This window comes from Cyprinus carpio, chromosome B13 (genome assembly GCF_018340385.1).
Source record: "Cyprinus carpio isolate SPL01 chromosome B13, ASM1834038v1, whole genome shotgun sequence".
NCBI lineage: Eukaryota > Metazoa > Chordata > Actinopteri > Cypriniformes > Cyprinidae > Cyprinus > Cyprinus carpio.
In genome coordinates, this window is record NC_056609.1 from 29,172,153 (window position 1) to 29,189,685 (window position 17,533).

The following is a 17,533-nucleotide window of genomic DNA, read 5'->3' on the forward strand; positions in this document are numbered from 1 at the left end:
ACTTTCCTTCAGAAATATGCATTTTGTTTACACTTCACACTTAACAGTCCGCAGATAGCTGGGTTGTCGGATATGTAATCTTAATCGAGGTTTGAATAAAACAGATGCACAAAAAACAAAACAAAAAAAAAATGCAACTCTGCGACGTAAAGGGCGAGTTTCCTGTTGAGAGGGAAACCCGAAGAACGCTCAGCTCGCGTGCGTTTGTGCTCCTCTGTTTAAATCAGAGAAAGTATTTCTAAGTTCTCTGTTTTATTTCCGTTATCCTCTGGAAAAATGAAGCTACAGCACAGGGTTTTCAGAAAGCAGACGAGAGCCGGATCACAGCCGCACTTTGTCCCGTTATGTGGCGAGTTTCTGTGACGTCTGCTGGAATTTGACTCTGATTCACACTGAAGTAAAACTCCCATCAACTTCATCTGCTGGACGCACTTCGCATGTCTGGACTCTTGTGCCATTTATCTTAAAATATCTGAAAAGGTCATGACAAAAAAAATACCAAACCAAGGGTCATTTATTGCAAAGACGCACAATCAAAACAAAACAGAAGTTTGTTAGGTTTGAAATGATTAAACTAAAACATTGTTGAAAATATGATATATCTGAAATGCACCTGTAGTTGCTATTCTAGGACACCCATGTGTGAGGTTTGAAATGATTAAACTAAAACATTGTGTTGCATTGATATCCACCAAATAAACGAATATATTACAGATTGATCACAGACAATGAGCTAAAATATAACATCCAGAACAGTACTTCACGTATTCCACCAAAACAGGACACATCAAAGAAAAGAGTCTAATTAATAATTCCGAGTAATACACCATCCTGCCGCAAACTGCGACCTCACAGATACACTTGATTAAAGAAAACAAAAACACAAAACAATTTGTAAACCAATTCCAGAAAACACTGCTAGTTGGAATAGACTCACTGTCGCACACAACTTTAGAAACTTATTTTAGTATTTGACAAGAGCGATAAAATGTTAAAATCAGTCCAATAAATGTAAAATCTATATATTCAACAATACACTAATAAATGTATAGTAAAATACAGTACAGACCAACAAACGTTTGGAAACATTACTATTTTTAATGTTTTTGAAAGAAGTCTCTTCTGCTCATCAAAGCCTGCATTTATTTGATCAAAAATACAGAAAAAAATAAAATAGAGAGTAAAAAAAAAAAAAAAAATACAGTGAACGGATTGTGAAAAGGAAACTTACAATAAGTTTTCTATTTCGAATCTATACTTAAAAAAATTGAATAATTTAGATTCCTGTGATGCCTAATAAGCTGATTTTCCAGCATCATTATCCAGCCTGTCAAGTGTCAGCATGTAAAACTATCCAGTCTATCACATCGAACATTTAGAAAATCATTCTAATATTCTGCATTTATTATGAGTGTTGGAAAACAGTTCTGCTGTCTAATATATTTGATGATTATAACAAGGTTTAAAAAAGAACTGCATTTATTCAAAATAAAAAAAAATTCTAATAAATATATTCTAATAATACTATTTCTTTTACTTATCATTTTTATAATACTTTAACACTCCTTGCATGAATAAAAGTATGATTTATTTAAAAACTGAAGACGTCTGTAATAAAATTACTGACAGTAGTGTATATTGTTATTAGGCAAATATTTAGTATTTTAAAAACATAGCCTTATTTTTGAGTTCTCGTTTTTTTTTTTTTTTTTTCATCAAAGATCAGAAGTAGGAGCTAAAAAAGTATCACGGTCTGAAAAATATTATATAAGCAGCAGAAACTTGTGTCTTATTCCCAACTTTGACTAATGAATCAAATATAGAATGATTTCTAAAGGATCATGTGATAATTGATCCTAAAATCTTCAGCTTTGCATCACAGAAATATAAGCCCTATTAAGATAATTTAAAGGTATAATAAATTAAAAAAAATTATTTAAATTGTAGAAGATATATCACAATATTACATTTTTTCTGTATTTGAGCCTAAATAAATGCAGGTGATGAGCAGAAGAGACATTTCTATCAAAAAACATTAAAAAAGTAATGTTTCACAAACTTTTGACTCGCGTGTACTGTATATCAAAACACATTTTCCTAAATAATACATTTCCTAAAATCCCTGTATAGCCTATTCCCAGCAAACAAAATATATTCTGTTTTGGTTTTGCTTTTGTTTTAAGTTTTAGTTATGGTTATTGTTGTTTGTTCAAAACATCCATTTAAAAAGTTTTAAAAAACGTTTCTCTGATTATGTGAATGTTAAATACGTACACTGAAAAAAAAAATAATTCATTTAATTTACGAAATTTTTTATGGTAAGTGGTTGCAATCAATTTATTTTAGCTACATTTAAATAAATTTAGCTGAAAGTTAATCAACTAAATTAGTTTATTTAAATATAGCTAAAATAAATTGTTTGCAACCACTTACCATAAAAATTTTTGTTTTAGTAAATTCAATTAATCATTTTTTTAACACACAGTGTTTGGGTAACGTTCCATATTATTATGTTGCGAACATTGTGGGAATGTTTACATTTGAATGTTCTCTGAACCATCTTAGATGAAAGTCCAGCTATTGTACAATGTTTCAATGTTCCATAAATAATGTATAAATTAGTAATGTATACGTCACTAAAAAACAGATAACTTTGAATAAATGTTCTATTAATGTTACTGGAAGAATGTCGCCAAAGTTCTAAAAACATTTCCTGTTATCTGGGTTATCATGTTGGTTGTCAGTATACTTTAAGTTTCAAAGCAGATTGTATTAGTTCTGGGTGTGTTTAACAGATGTTCTGAAACTGGCTGGTTTTGCCCAGGCTATAGTGTAACGTTAAGCTGAGAGATTTCCATTCTGTTGTCGTGAAGTATAAACTGGAATAATAAACCGTCTTCAATAATCAGACATCTGATCCGTTTGCCAAATGCAATCACTGCTTGAATGTGTTCCTGTTGTGTGTCTTTCTGTCTCGTTCGGGGGCCAGGAAGCAGCAGTGAGCGGAAGAACAGAGCCACTCTTTGTGTTGTGCTTTACAGCCGGTGAAAAGTCTCATTCGAGGCCTGTGTGTGTCTCATAATGCTTTAATTGAGCTAAAGCGCACAGAGCGTCAGAATTAAAGTCTCTTACTGAAGCGGCTAAATCAAATTAACATCTGATCTCGTGACTTTAGGACCCACAGAGAACTATTGAACCAACAAGGGACTGGTCTTCTGTTGTCAGTCTAAGTGAATATGTTCCAGGTTACAGTGTGAATACGATAATGAAGCATTTGAAACTTTAACCTTTGACTTTTGCTGACACATGAAAGTCAAAGAACACTACCAGTCAAAATTATGTTTTACATTATTATGACTTTTTCCCCTCACTTTTTATTGTAATTGTGAAGTCGTATGAAATGGTTTTATATATAGTCTATTTTCCAGCTCAAGAGTTTATTTACTTCCAAACATCATCCTTGCTTGAGACCTGAACACATTTGTTATATTTACCTAAAATATCTGAACACCTGCATGATCGCTCTATAAAGAAATTATTCTTAGGTTGAACACAGAAGAAGATATTTTGAAGAATGCTGGTAATCAAACAGTTGATGGTCCCATTGACTTCCATAGTATTTCTTTCCCTACTATGGATGTAAATGGGGACCTTCAACTGTTTGATTACCAGCGTTCTTTAAAATATCTTCTTCTGTGTTCAGCATAAGAAAGAAACTCATACAGATTTGGAACGACATGAGGATGAGTTAACGATGGATGAGTTTTCGTTTTAGGGGTTTTTTATTTTTTTGTGAATGAATGCTTGTAGTCATGCCCTGCACTGACTTGAATTAGTCACTATGTGTCAGTATTGTACAACTTCACGCAAAATCTCGAGCTCTCATAAAGGAGTTGTGTTGAAACTGTTTAGAGAGAATACAGTAAAGACCGAGAGAATATTACACTGATCAACTAAGTAAACAACTATGATTTAAAAAAAATATATATATTTCTTTTTCATTCATTCGTGATATATTATATATATTGCAGGGGCTATATATATATATATATTTTTTTTTTTTTTTTAAAAATAAAAAAAAAAATGATTGATATTGGGATGTTTATATATGTTTTTGTTTTTTTTAATTTAATAAAATTAGCAATTTATTAAATATCCCAGGTGTTTGTTCAATTTTTTTCTTTGAAAAGCCTTCAAATAAAATTTTTCGGGGAAAAGGTTTTTTCTTAATTAAAAATCAATTAATACATAAAACTGAGTGCATACGGGTAAAAAAAAAAAAAATGGGGTATTTAAGTAATAACTAATTTCTTATAATAATGTGATGTGTTGAGATGTAGCCAGTGGCCAAGATTGTACCAAAAACAAGTTTTATTAACAGTTCTGAGGCTGTTTGATTTCAAAATAATGGTAAACATGTTTATAACTTCCAGGAAGATTGACAGAACAAGATCAGTTAAACATTTTGCAATGTATATGAAATACAACAGCTCAAAACTGAAGAACTAGACGTGTTAACAACATGCAACCATTTAAACAGAGAACTAAAAATACTCGAACAATAATATGCCCGGTTTGCAAAGGCCGACATGCACAGGGAAGGACACGCGTCGCATCTCGGTATCTCACACTATCGGCTCATCTGGGTCCAAATGCGTCGCCGCCCTGCTGGTGAACACGTCGGCCAGCATGTGTTTGGGAATCTCGGATCCGCGCACGCGCAGGGTGTAGCACGCGTCCTCCACCTTCCCCAGGCTCTGCCGCAGCGTGTGCAGTTTCTTCGACACCTCGTAGGGTCCCGTGTTGCCGATTAGGAGAAGCCGTCGTGGATTTGCCGCAGGAAGCCGCTGAGCTGGAAGGGCGTGTCTATGTCGCCGTTGCCCACGCTGCTTATGCACATGCGCATCAGCTCGCCCGTCAGGTCCGCGACGCCCAGCAGGTAGTCGGTCGGCGTTATCTGGAAGGTCAATACGCATGCGACCTCACCTTCACCCTTCAGAAAAAGACAAACAAACAATGAGTTTACACTGAAATGCCAAATATTTAACATACAAAACTACCAAATTTTGCTATAAGTCTGATCACAACGTATAATCATTGCTGTTAATAGTGTTTGTGTACAATATTTTGTTTTGGGGGTATACTAGAACAGGCTCTCACACTAGGTTATTTAAAAAACACATTATTTTTCACATATTTTAGAATATTACTAAGCACGGCTTGAAAAGTTCCTGCATCAAATGAAGCCCCACCTTCTGAAATACCAAATGTGCTGTGATTGGTTAGCTGACACTATTTTTCATATATGTGCTGTGATTGGTTAGCTGGGCCAGTGTGTGCTGTGATTGGTTAGCTGGGCCAGTGTGTGCTGTGATTGGTTAGCTGGGCCAGTGTGTCGCTGTGATTGGTCAGCTGGACCAGTGTGTGTTGTGATTGGCAGCACTCAGCCCCTGGTTGGGAAATTACCATACCCTTACCATAGCCGCCTTCAGTGTAAATATTGCTTCAAAATCAAATCAATTTGAGCATGATTTAAACCCGGATCTCACTGGGTCTCATCCAATTCGTCTGTATTTGTGATATCACAAATTCTGGAAAATATGCGTTGTAGTCGCAAACAATTTGCATCATTAAAAGCGCTATACAAATAAACTTGAATTGAAATATGGCTTCTAGATCATTACTATTATAATAAATGAATGGCTGGTCAATCTGGCAGTGTCTAGGATGGCACGATTAATCGAAAATGAATCGCAATCGCGATTTGCCGTATCTTTCAGTGAGGTGCGGTTCTGTGATCAGTAGTAAATATGCTCCGCAGAAGAAAGGTAATGCTCGCCAAATTCTTCTTATTATAATTTTCATTATAATAAAGCATCTTTATAATGCAATGCTAAGTGAGTTTGGAATGAAAAAAAAAACTTGTATTTTGTGGGACAAGAGCATTTTGTGCCATTTAGACACTTGTAAAAGGATTAAAAGTCACGAGTAAGGTATTACTGATGTAATTTATATCGCTGCATATATATGTGAAATACATCATGTGAAAACAGACCATAAATACACCAAAACAGACTACAGACAAGCCCATAAAAAAAACAAAACATTGACTTTGGGACGATTGGCCTATAAAAATACATCAACCCCACTGTATTTAAGAGTTTATTCACAAACAAAACACCTAGAAAACTGAGAAATCACTGGCCACACGTTTTCACTCAAACCGGTCCAATGAGTCTAAAAATATCTCAATTACAGAGAGACGTGCAAAGCAGGCAGCCACCGCTTTCTAAAAATAGCAGCTAAAGATGGAGTGATTGTCAGCAATCTGATAAACCTGGTGAAAGTGCTCTCGGGAACTGTTTTGGCAAGACAACATCAAGGAGGCTGTGTTTATATTAAGACAAATGCATAATGCTGACTTTAGGATTCATTATCGTACCTTATTTTCTCTGATGAAGACCAGACGAGCGTTGATCTCCTCCAGGCTGATCAGTGTGCGATGTCTGATGAAGTGATGGAAGGACACGGCCTCAACGTACTCCTGAATGCCTGGAAATAAAACAAGGACACTCTCTCCATTATCACGCTTCAGCCGTGTGATGTTCTCAGAGCTTCAGCTGATTATTTTACAGCACATATTTTGTTTCAATGAACTTCAAAAAGCCCACACTCATTTTTGAGTATATTGTCATTTATTTCTGTGATGCGCAGCTGTATTTTCAGCATCATTACTCCAGTCTTCAGTGTCACATGATCTTCAGAAATCATTCTAATATGATGATTTGCTGCTCAAGTGATTCGCGTTATTCGAAGTTCGATCAAATCATTCAAGAGCCCATTCTGAAGCCCGGATCTGAATCAAATAATTTGTGATTTGCGCTCCGAAATTCCGATCTGAATCAAAAGATATGCGAAGTATACCACTCTCCGAAGTAACGATCTGAATAATGGTTTGCGAACCATCATTGCAGATCAGAAACATTGAATTTGCAAAGGGATTCGCGAACCCGCTCCGAAGTCCCAATTTAAAGGGATAGTTCACCCAAAAATGAAAATTGCCAAGCATTGTATGACTGAGAGATTGCAACGGTTGGAGTTTAAAATCATCATTTGTGTTCTACTAAAGAAACAAATTCACCTACATTTTGGATCTAAATTTTCATTTTTGGGTGAACTGTCCCTTTAAATCAAATGATTCATGAATCCTTGAACTGACTGATCGAGTTTGAATCAATGGGAGCCGTTCCAGCGCAAATGACTCACTCAATTGATTCAGCGTCTTCACTCTTTAGCCATGTTATATTTACACTTAAATTTATGCATTTAGCAGATGCATTTATCCAAAGCAACTTACAGTGCATTCAGCTATAATTTATTTTTTTTTAACCAGTATGTGGTAAAACACATACTGTGTTTACACAACACTGACAGTACAAATACTGGCTTAGCTCACTAGTTTTATGACAATAACTTAAATAAAAGAAAAAAACGTTTTATCTTGACAAATTTATTTTGACAAAATATCTATATTTATATCTACAAAGATATAAGAACATTTTCAGGTGAGGTAACTGTTTTACTGCTAACTAGTGAGACACTCCATTAATATGACGAGCTGCAGCTCAAAAAAATACATGTTAGATGGAAACATTGTGAATTATGATCGAGTCTGTGGCTTAATTCTCTATATTTGAAATAGTTTGAGCTGCAGTTCAGTCGCTGACAGAAAATCAGTTGAAAGCATCCAGTCATCTCGTACCATAGAAGTAAATTATTGAATTTTTGAGTTTATATTTTTATATTTTTTTGATTATTTGTTGTTTTTTTGTTTTTGCTAGGGACACTTTAGTAATCACTGGATTTTGGCAGGGACACGTCCATAGCATCCCTATTAAATTTTACGCCCTTGGCCAATATTAGTATTTTTTCCTCTCTTTCCAAAAAAAAAAAAATACATTTATAAGAAGCATCAAATGCATTTATAGAAAGTTTTTTTTTTTTTGCCATTCAAACAGTCTCAGTCTGATGATGTTAAACTGATTAAACTGTATTTGTGTCCAGCTCTTGTATAAACATCAGGCCAATAATGACAGGACGGAAGACTTTGTGATTAAGCTTTACTTTTGGAGTGGCAATTAACATCAAAGACCTTCTTATCTGTCGCTCCCCGCTCACAGCTCTACACGCAGTGTGACAACGTTCAACATAAAAATCAAAACAAAATCCCAACGTGAGTCTCGGCCCAGAATCCAGCGGCTGTTTATGATGCGGAGCATGTGAAAGAGAGCAGGGCATCGCGGTTCCCACAAACACTCCACGTACAGGAGGTTTTGTTGTCTTCTCTCAGGCTCAGCAGGAAGACAGATAACGTTATCGAGCATGAGATTGGAGACTCCCTCTGCAAGACATTTCTTTGGAGGTTAATTTGTCAGAACAGTCACCTTACAGCATGTAAACACACTGAGGCTACTAGTCAAAACCACTAACTCCAGCTAAACTAACAACTGTCTGTTTAAACGTCAGCATGTAAAAATTTTTCGGAAAAAAAAAAAAAAGAAGAAAAAAAATATAATAATAATAATAATAATCTTATGACTATTATTTTATATATCTATATATATATATATATTATATATCTATATATCATTAATAATTTAATATAAAATATACACAAATATATATTATATATATATAATATATATATATATATTATATATATATAGATATATACATTAATAATTTAATTTAATATACACCAAATATATATATTATTATATATATATATATATATATATATATATATTATATATATATAACAACCTTTATATTAATGATATATATACACACCAATATAAATATATATATATATATTATAATATATTATAATTATAATTGAAATATACTTTATTGTCCCAAATAGGGATGATTGATATTTAAAAAAAAAAAAAAACTACTAAAACTTTTACTGACATAATCTAAAATATTCATAAAAACTAAAACAGTATCTCAAATACACTAAAATATCACTGTTTTAAGTGATCGTGCTTGAGAAAAATGTATTTTAGATTTTTTGAAAGATAATTTTTTTTTTAATTGATGTTTTATTATTATAAGATCCACAAACAGAGGAATAAATGCATTTTTTTAAGAAAACCAAATTTTAGAACGTCCTCCAAGCAGATTGAGATAATACAATTCTAAGTTAATCACTAGTATAAGATAATAGGCAAAAATTGACAAACTACGAAAAAACACACAAACAAACAAAGAATAATGTAAACAGCTTCATAAGACCTTTCTATTCAAAATCTCGTTAAAGCTGAATATTCACAAATGTTTTATCATGCGTGATTTGTAATGGGGTGAGTTTTTGTTGGGTAGATGTTTTGTTCAAGAGGACGTATTTATGTGGCTATGTTAATGTTGGGAAAAAAAGTATTGGTCTATCTTTGACCAACTAAACAGATGAGACAAGCCTGCGTCTTCATCTCTAATAGTCAAGAGTTAAATGCTCAATGCGTTTTGGAGCATTACACATCGTCCATCTCTGTACCAGGATCAGATGCTGATGAGCTGTGCCAGTGTGAAACAGCACTCTGAGCCAAAAGAAACAAGGTAAAACCCAAACCCTGCAAACAAACTGTGTTTGTGTGAATCGAGTCGAAACTGTGCAATAGAGAAGTTTGGTGCCAGGCATGAAAGAAAAGTGCCGATTCTAATACGGGTGAAGCATTATCTTCATTTCTATCAGGAACAGTGTGTAGAAATCACTCCTCATGGTTACTGCGCAGCAATGCCGCTGCGCTTCAGATGATAAACAAACTGTGTGCTTGTCTGCGATGAACCGGAAAACTCTTCATGCAGACATGCTGTCGTCAACTTTTGTGACTTAAATACAAAAACAAACATTTTCTGTTGTAGAAAATATAAGCGAATGATTTAATGATGTCTCCTGTGATGCTACTGATATAGTCAAGCTCCAAAGTCATGATTATGAATTATATAATTATTATTAGCTCCAAAGTCATGATTATGAATTGGGTTAAATTTTGATGTTTTTTGATTTGAATTAGTGGGGGTTTTTTGTTTATTGGATTGAGGGATGACACAAAAATTACAATACAATTAATTAAAAATAATAATAATAATTGGAGAAAAATAATTAGAAAAAAATAGCACAGAAAAAAAAGAAAACATGCATGAACAAAAGAAAAAAAAATGTGAATAAGAAAAAATTATATTTCTTTGTGTCCATTTTAAATCGTAACAAAAATTATGTTTAATATTACTACCAAAAAAAAATTAGGTGGATTTCTGGTGATTTATTTGTGGTTTATTTGTGGTGATTGGTAAATTGTTTTATTTTATTTTTTATTTTTTTTCGATTTTAATCTTAAATCAATGCATAAAATCTGTCCTAAAAGTAAACCGCTGGTGATAACAACATTTATGGAAGCATTTAAGTGCACTCATCTCATAAATAAGATCATTCTGACAGCTTAAATTAAGCAACTACTCAATTAATAAATCCTTCTGATTAAGGTCGCCTTATAATTATTTCACCTGTTCATGCACGTATGCTTCTTGTGTTTAAAATCTTCTGCTACGTCTTGATCAGCACAAACTTGATGTTATAATCAGATCACTGTATAAGCGGCAATTAGTGTCAAATTCAGCACCTTTAATGACTTCTGCACGAACACAAGCTCGTGAAACGCTTTATCAACGCTTGAGCCCGAGGGTCACAGCCCGATAAAGCTCTTCAAATACAAAGAAAAGAGAGAGAAAAGATCTGACCTCGGTCACGTCTCAAGAAAGACCCCGATGATTTCTCAGCGAGCATAATCTAAAAATGACTTCCCCTCCCCGCTAGATAACCGCAGAATTTGGTAGGTCCCCTCCCTGCCTTATCCACGCTTTCCTCAGAAGTCTGCAGACGTTGTGTCTGCCCTCTCTTCTCTTAGAAAGACAGAAATAATAATGGCTGGAAAAGCACAGTGACCTTGGAACATTAAGCAACTTGAGATGTTTAGAGGAGATCAACTGCACAAGCTTGTGCACAACGGACCAAAAGTCTTCAAATACAAGACTGTGCATGAAACAATAAGATTACGAGATTGAAGTCATAAGATTTTGAGAATAAAATCAATTATGAGAGTAAAGTTGTAGCAATATTAGGATTTTGGTAATAAAATTGTTTGTGAGAGTTAGTTTGTATAAATGATGGTATGTGACCCTGGACCACAAAACTAGTCTTAAGTGTCAATGTTAAGTGCCATTGATGTATTGTTTATTAGGACAATATTTGGTTGAGATACAACTATTTGAAAATCTGGAATCTGAGGGTGCAAAAAAATCTAAATATTGAGAAAATCATCTTTAAAGTTGTCCAAATGAAGTTCTTAGCAATGCATAATACTAATCAAAAATTCAGTTTTGATATATTTACAGTAGGATATCTTCATGGAACATGATCTTTACTTAATATCCTAATGATTTTTGGCATAAAAGAAAAATGGATAATTTTGACCCTTACAATGTATTTTTGGCTATTGCTATAAATATACCCCAGAGACTTAAGACTGCTTTTGTGCTCCAGGGTCACATATTTGAAGAATAAAGTAAAAATTATGGGAACAAAGTCGTAGCATCATGAGTTTAAAAGTAACTATTAAAAAAAAAAAAAAAAATGGTAACAAATGTTGAGAATAAAGCTGTAGCAATACAAGATTAAAGTCGTATTATTTTGAGAATAGTCAAAATGATGAGATTAAAGTTGTAGCAAAATTAGATTAATGTCAAAAAACTGAGAGAATAAAGTATATTGTGTGAATAAAGATATTGCAAAAATCCCATTAAAAAAAAAAAAAAATCTGTGCCATCCAACCCTCCATTCTTCTGATGTATTTAACATTAAAAACAGTCATAAAAACTTTCTAAAGGTTAAAGTAGAATATTTTACGATATATATATATACACACACTGTAACTGTAATCTTGTAATTACTGTGACTTAATTCTTGTCATTTTGACTTTATTCTCAAAAGATTTTGACTTTAATCTCATATTGCTACACCCAAGATACAAGATTATAAGCGTTATGTCTTCAGTGTAATTTTGCAGTTGTTCAGTTGGTGACCTTTTGTTTACTTAAGCTGCACTTAATGGGTGTTTCAGAGTTTTGGATGGATCTGTTTCAAGAGCTTATTAAGATGACATAATTTTGACTTGATATAATTGACTGTACGCAATAGAAGGTTGCATAATTACTGTAAATCTACAATAAATAATCACGTCACAATTATTATGAAAGCAATTAGAATCTCAAGAAGTTTCGAGCACTTTTTAAAACCTTGAAAATACGACATTTTCAAGGATTTCCAGAACCTGTATAAACGCTGTATTCAAGATATTATAAGACTAGACTATAATATGTATATATAACATTATCTTCTTAAAGTTGACAAAACTGCAGATGTATTGTAATAAATATTACTTGGTCACATGACACGTGGGCTGGCCATCGTAAGTGTTTGTGGTCATACCTGGTGTAAACGCTCGGTGAAACTGGTGCAGATCTTCTCCTTTCAGTTCTTCTGCTATCTGTCCGATCTTCTGCCTCACAGAATCCAGTTTCACATCGGCCTCAGTCAGGATCTCCTCCACATCTGGAACACTGAAGAAAAAAAAAAAAAAAAAAATCACACACTTGTGCTTATTTACATTCATTTAGCAGATGCCTTTATCCCTTGTCTTTCCCCTCAGTTCATTAAAGCCGGAACAACTCTATTTATTTATCGATCTTGCATTTGGGAAAAAACAAAAATGAAATTTACACTGAATAAAAAAAAATAAATAAATAAAAATAGGTTTAGGATTTACTTTGAAACCATTTTTACTAAAAATGTTTTGCACAAAACATTGATTTAAATGTGAGTTTTTTAAGCAGAAAGGCAGAAATAGTATTTTCTTGTAAAGAGTACTCCACTAATTTTTATTTAAGTTTTTTTATTTTAGTTTACACATACACACACACGTGTGTGTGTGTGTATAAGTAAATATATATATGCGTGTGTGTGTGTGTGTGTGTGTGTGTGTGTGTGTGTAAATATATATATGCGTGTGTGTGTGTGTGTGTGTGTATAAGTAAATATATATATGCGTGTGTGTGTATAAGTAAATGTATATATTGTGTGTGTGTGTGTGTGTGTGTGTGTAGATAAGTAAATATATGTGTGTGTGTGTGTGTGTGTGTGTATATAAGTAAATATATGTGTGTGTGTGTGTGTGTGTGTGTGTGTGTGTGTGTGTAAGTAAATATATATATATGTGTGTGTGTGTGTGTGTGTGTGTAATTGTAATATATATATGTGTGTGTGTGTGTGTGGGTGTGTGGTGTGTGTAAGTAAATATATATATGTGTGTATAAGTAAATATATATATGCACACACACGTACACACACGTGTGTGATATGCGTGTGTGTGTGTATAAGTAAATATATATATGTGTGTGTGTGTGTATAAGTAAATATATATATGCGTGTGTGTGTGTGTGTGTGTGTATAAGTAAATATGTGTGTGTGTGTGTGTGTGTGTGTGTGTGTGTATATGTATATGTATAGTATATATATATATATATATATATGTATATATATATATATATGTACACACACAATATAAAAAAAATAAATAAATAAAAATATTTTAGGGCAAAAAAAAATTTTTTGTATTCACCGAAATATTTAAACATTAGAAAATAATACAATAATATAAAGAATAAATTGAATAATAATAATAATAATGATGATAATAATATATTCCATAAAAATAATAATAAAAGTTTATTTTTAATCAATTAAATGTCATGAAACTCATCAATCATTAGTTTGAATTTGAATATATTATATTTTTAAAAAATATGTTTTTATTTTAAGTGAGGACAAAATATTTTTCAAAATCACTCAAATAAATAAAAACAAACAAAATTACTGTTAAAAAAAAACTAATAAATAAATCATGAATCTCACCTGGTGACTCTGTGCAGGAGGAATATGGTCCGTTTGCTCTCAATGGTGATATCTCGGCTGATTTTCACCAGTCGCTCGTGTTTATCATGTTTGGTGTCGAGCTCTTGCTGGAATACTGTCGAAGAGTGAAAACACAGCAGTGCATGTATGAGACTCCACAGAGCAGTGCATGTGCGAGACTCATCACGGCAGTGCATGTATGAGACTCAACACAGCAGTACATGTATGAGACTCATCACAGCAGTACATGTATGAGACTCATCACAGTGTGCAGTATGAGACTCCACACAGCAGTTACGTGTATGAGACTCCACACAGCAGTACGTGTATTGAGGACTCCACACAGCAGTACGTGTATGAGACTCATCACAGCAGTGCATGTATGAGACTCCACTACAGCAGTGTGTGTATTAGAGCTCCCACATCAGCAGTGCGTGTATGAGACTCCACACAGCAGTGCGTGTATGAGACTCCACACAGCAGTACATGTATGAGACTCCACACAGCAGTGCATGTATGAGACTCCACACAGCAGTGCATGTATGAGATACTCCACACAGCATGCATGTATTGTGACTAAACACAGCAGTGCATGTATGAGACTCCACAGAGCAGTGCATGTATGAGACTCAACACAGCATTAATGTATGAGACTCCCACACAGCAGTGCATGTATGAGACCTCCACACAGCAGTACATGTATGAGACTCACACACAGCAGTACATGTATGAGACCATCACAGCAGTACATGTATGAGACTCATCACAGCAGTACATGTATGAGACTCAACATAGCAGTGCATGTATGAGACTCAACCACAGCATGCATGTAGAGAACTCAACACAGCAGTGCATGTATGAGACTCCAACACAGCAGTGCATGTATGAGACTCCACAGAGCAGTGCATGTGCGAGACTCATCACGGCAGTGCATGTGCGAGACTCAACAGAGCAGTGCATGTATGAGACTCCACACAGCAGTGCATGTATGAGACTCAACACAGCAGTGCATGTATGAGCCTTAACACAGCATTACATGTATGAGACTCCACACAGCAGTGCATGTATGAGACTCCACACAGCAGTACATGTATGAGACTCATCACAGCGTGCATGTATGAGACTCAACACAGCAGTGCATGTATGAGACCCACACAGCAGTGCATGTATGAGACTCCACACAGCAGTGCATGTATGAGACTCCACACAGCAGTGCATGTATGAGACTCCACACAGCAGTACATGTATGAGACTCATCACAGCAGTGCATGTATGAGACTCCACACAGCAGTACGTGTATGAGACTCATCACAGCAGTACGTGTATGAGACTCATCACAGCAGTGCATGTATGAGACTCAACACAGCAGTGCATGTATGAGCCTTAACACAGCAGTGCATGTATGAGACTCATCACAGCAGTGCATGTATGAGACTCATCACAGCAGTGCATGTATGAGACTCAACACAGCAGTGCATGTATGAGACTCATCACAGCAGTGCATGTATGAGACTCCACACAGCAGTACGTGTATGAGACTCATCACAGCAGTACGTGTATGAGACTCATCACAGCAGTACGTGTAATGAGACTCATCACAGCAGTGCATGTATGAGACTCATCACAGCAATTACGTGTATGAGACTCTCACAGCAGTACGTGTATGAGACTCATCACAGCAGTACGTGTATGAGACTCATCACAGCAGTGCATGTATGAGACTCATCACAGCAGTACGTGTATGAGACTCCACACAGCAGTACGTGTATGAGACTCAACACAGCAGTACATGTATGAGACTCATCACAGCAGTACATGTATGAGACTCATCACAGCAGTGCATGTATGAGACTCCACACAGCAGTACGTGTATGAGACTCCACACAGCAGTACGTGTATGAGACTCCACACAGCAGTACGTGTATGAGACTCATCACAGCAGTGCATGTATGAGACTCCACACAGCAGTGCATGTATGAGACTCAACACAGCAGTGCATGTATGAGACTTAACACAGCAGTGCATGTATGAGACTCATCACAGCAGTACGTGTATGAGACTCATCACAGCAGTACGTGTATGAGACTCATCACAGCAGTACGTGTATGAGACTCAACACAGCAGTGCGTGTATGAGACTCCACACAGCAGTGCGTGTATGAGACTCATCACAGCAGTACGTGTATGAGACTCATCACAGCAGTACGTGTATGAGACTCATCACAGCAGTACGTGTATGAGACTCATCACAGCAGTACGTGTATGAGACTCATCACAGCAGTACGTGTATGAGACTCATCACAGCAGTGCATGTATGAGACTCAACACAGCAGTGCATGTATGAGACTCATCACAGCAGTGCGTGTATGAGACTCATCATCTGCAGCAGAACACAGGACTGTGACTCACCTTTGAAAGCAGCGATGACAGATGAATCCGGATTCATACAGTCCTCTGATTTATACCCAGCTTCTGTCTTCCGTTTTCTGCCACATCTATCGTCTGCGAAGAATATTAAACACATATGTATTTACATAAACAGAAGAATCTAGCATAACTCACCATCATCATCGTGGTCTATGAGCTAACGGCGCGCATTTCAGCATAAACATCAAAATGATTTTAAACTGCGGACTGTCAGACTTTACCTTCTCGTTTACTCATTTCTATAATAAAGTCTGTCTCACTGGACACGTGTGTGCATGGATGAACAGTAAACTGCTTTTATTTGATCAGCTGGTTGTGGTTTTAATGTGTTTAAATCCGGCTGAACGCCTTCGTCGAGGATTTTCACATGTGTCTGTATGATGACGTACGTCCTCAAATATAAAACCTAGAAACAACGTATTTTATAAGTGTGTTCTCAATATCGTGTTTTCGTTGTGAAAACGGCGTTTTGTGTATAATTCGGCTTATTTTGAGCACTGGCACGCGAACGGACTTCCATTGTTTACACGGGACCTGCGCGTCTTAATTACGTGACACCGCACGGCATTTTGGGTAACGTAGTTTAGCTCGGTCCATTGTCTTACGAGGATGTTTTGGTCCAGTAAGGAATTTTTTTTTTTTTTGGTTTCGCCAAAGAGAAAGTGGCGAGTCAAATCAAGATTTCTATTTTCCTTCTTTCTTATTATTAATTATTAATGACATTAATCCGTGTAATGAGCTCCTCAGCTGAACATTTAGCCTATTGGAACATTTATTTTATTTATGCAAATATTCAAAAATTAGTTTTTGCTTGATAATATTCTAGGTTTGGACACAAGTTCTGATGTTTTTAAGATTTCTCCTTCTTCTTCAAATCTTTAAATCTCACGGATAACAAAAAAGTTCTTAAGTTGTATAAACTTTTAGAAGTATATTTTGTTATTTAAACCTCTTTTGTTTTGTGTGTTTTTAATTATTATTATTAGTTTAAACCTCTTTTGTTTTGTCTTTTTATTCGTTAACTGCATTAAGTTTTGTATCTACCGAGGCATGTTTTGTACTCATTAAAAAAAAAGTC

At 35.0% G+C, this 17,533-nt stretch overlaps 1 protein-coding gene across 1 annotated transcript; it reads right to left on the bottom strand.

The window, feature by feature from the left end:
* Positions 1-4,353: 4,353 nt before the first annotated feature.
* Positions 4,354-17,001, bottom strand: tsnax (translin-associated factor X). Its single transcript, XM_042737570.1, is given in 7 exon segments — positions 4,354-4,813; positions 4,816-4,993; positions 6,443-6,552; positions 12,548-12,678; positions 14,030-14,144; positions 16,438-16,530; positions 16,677-17,001. Coding segments are annotated over 7 exon segments (831 nt in total). The 5' UTR covers positions 16,693-17,001; the 3' UTR covers positions 4,354-4,625.
* Positions 17,002-17,533: the final 532 nt, after the last annotated feature.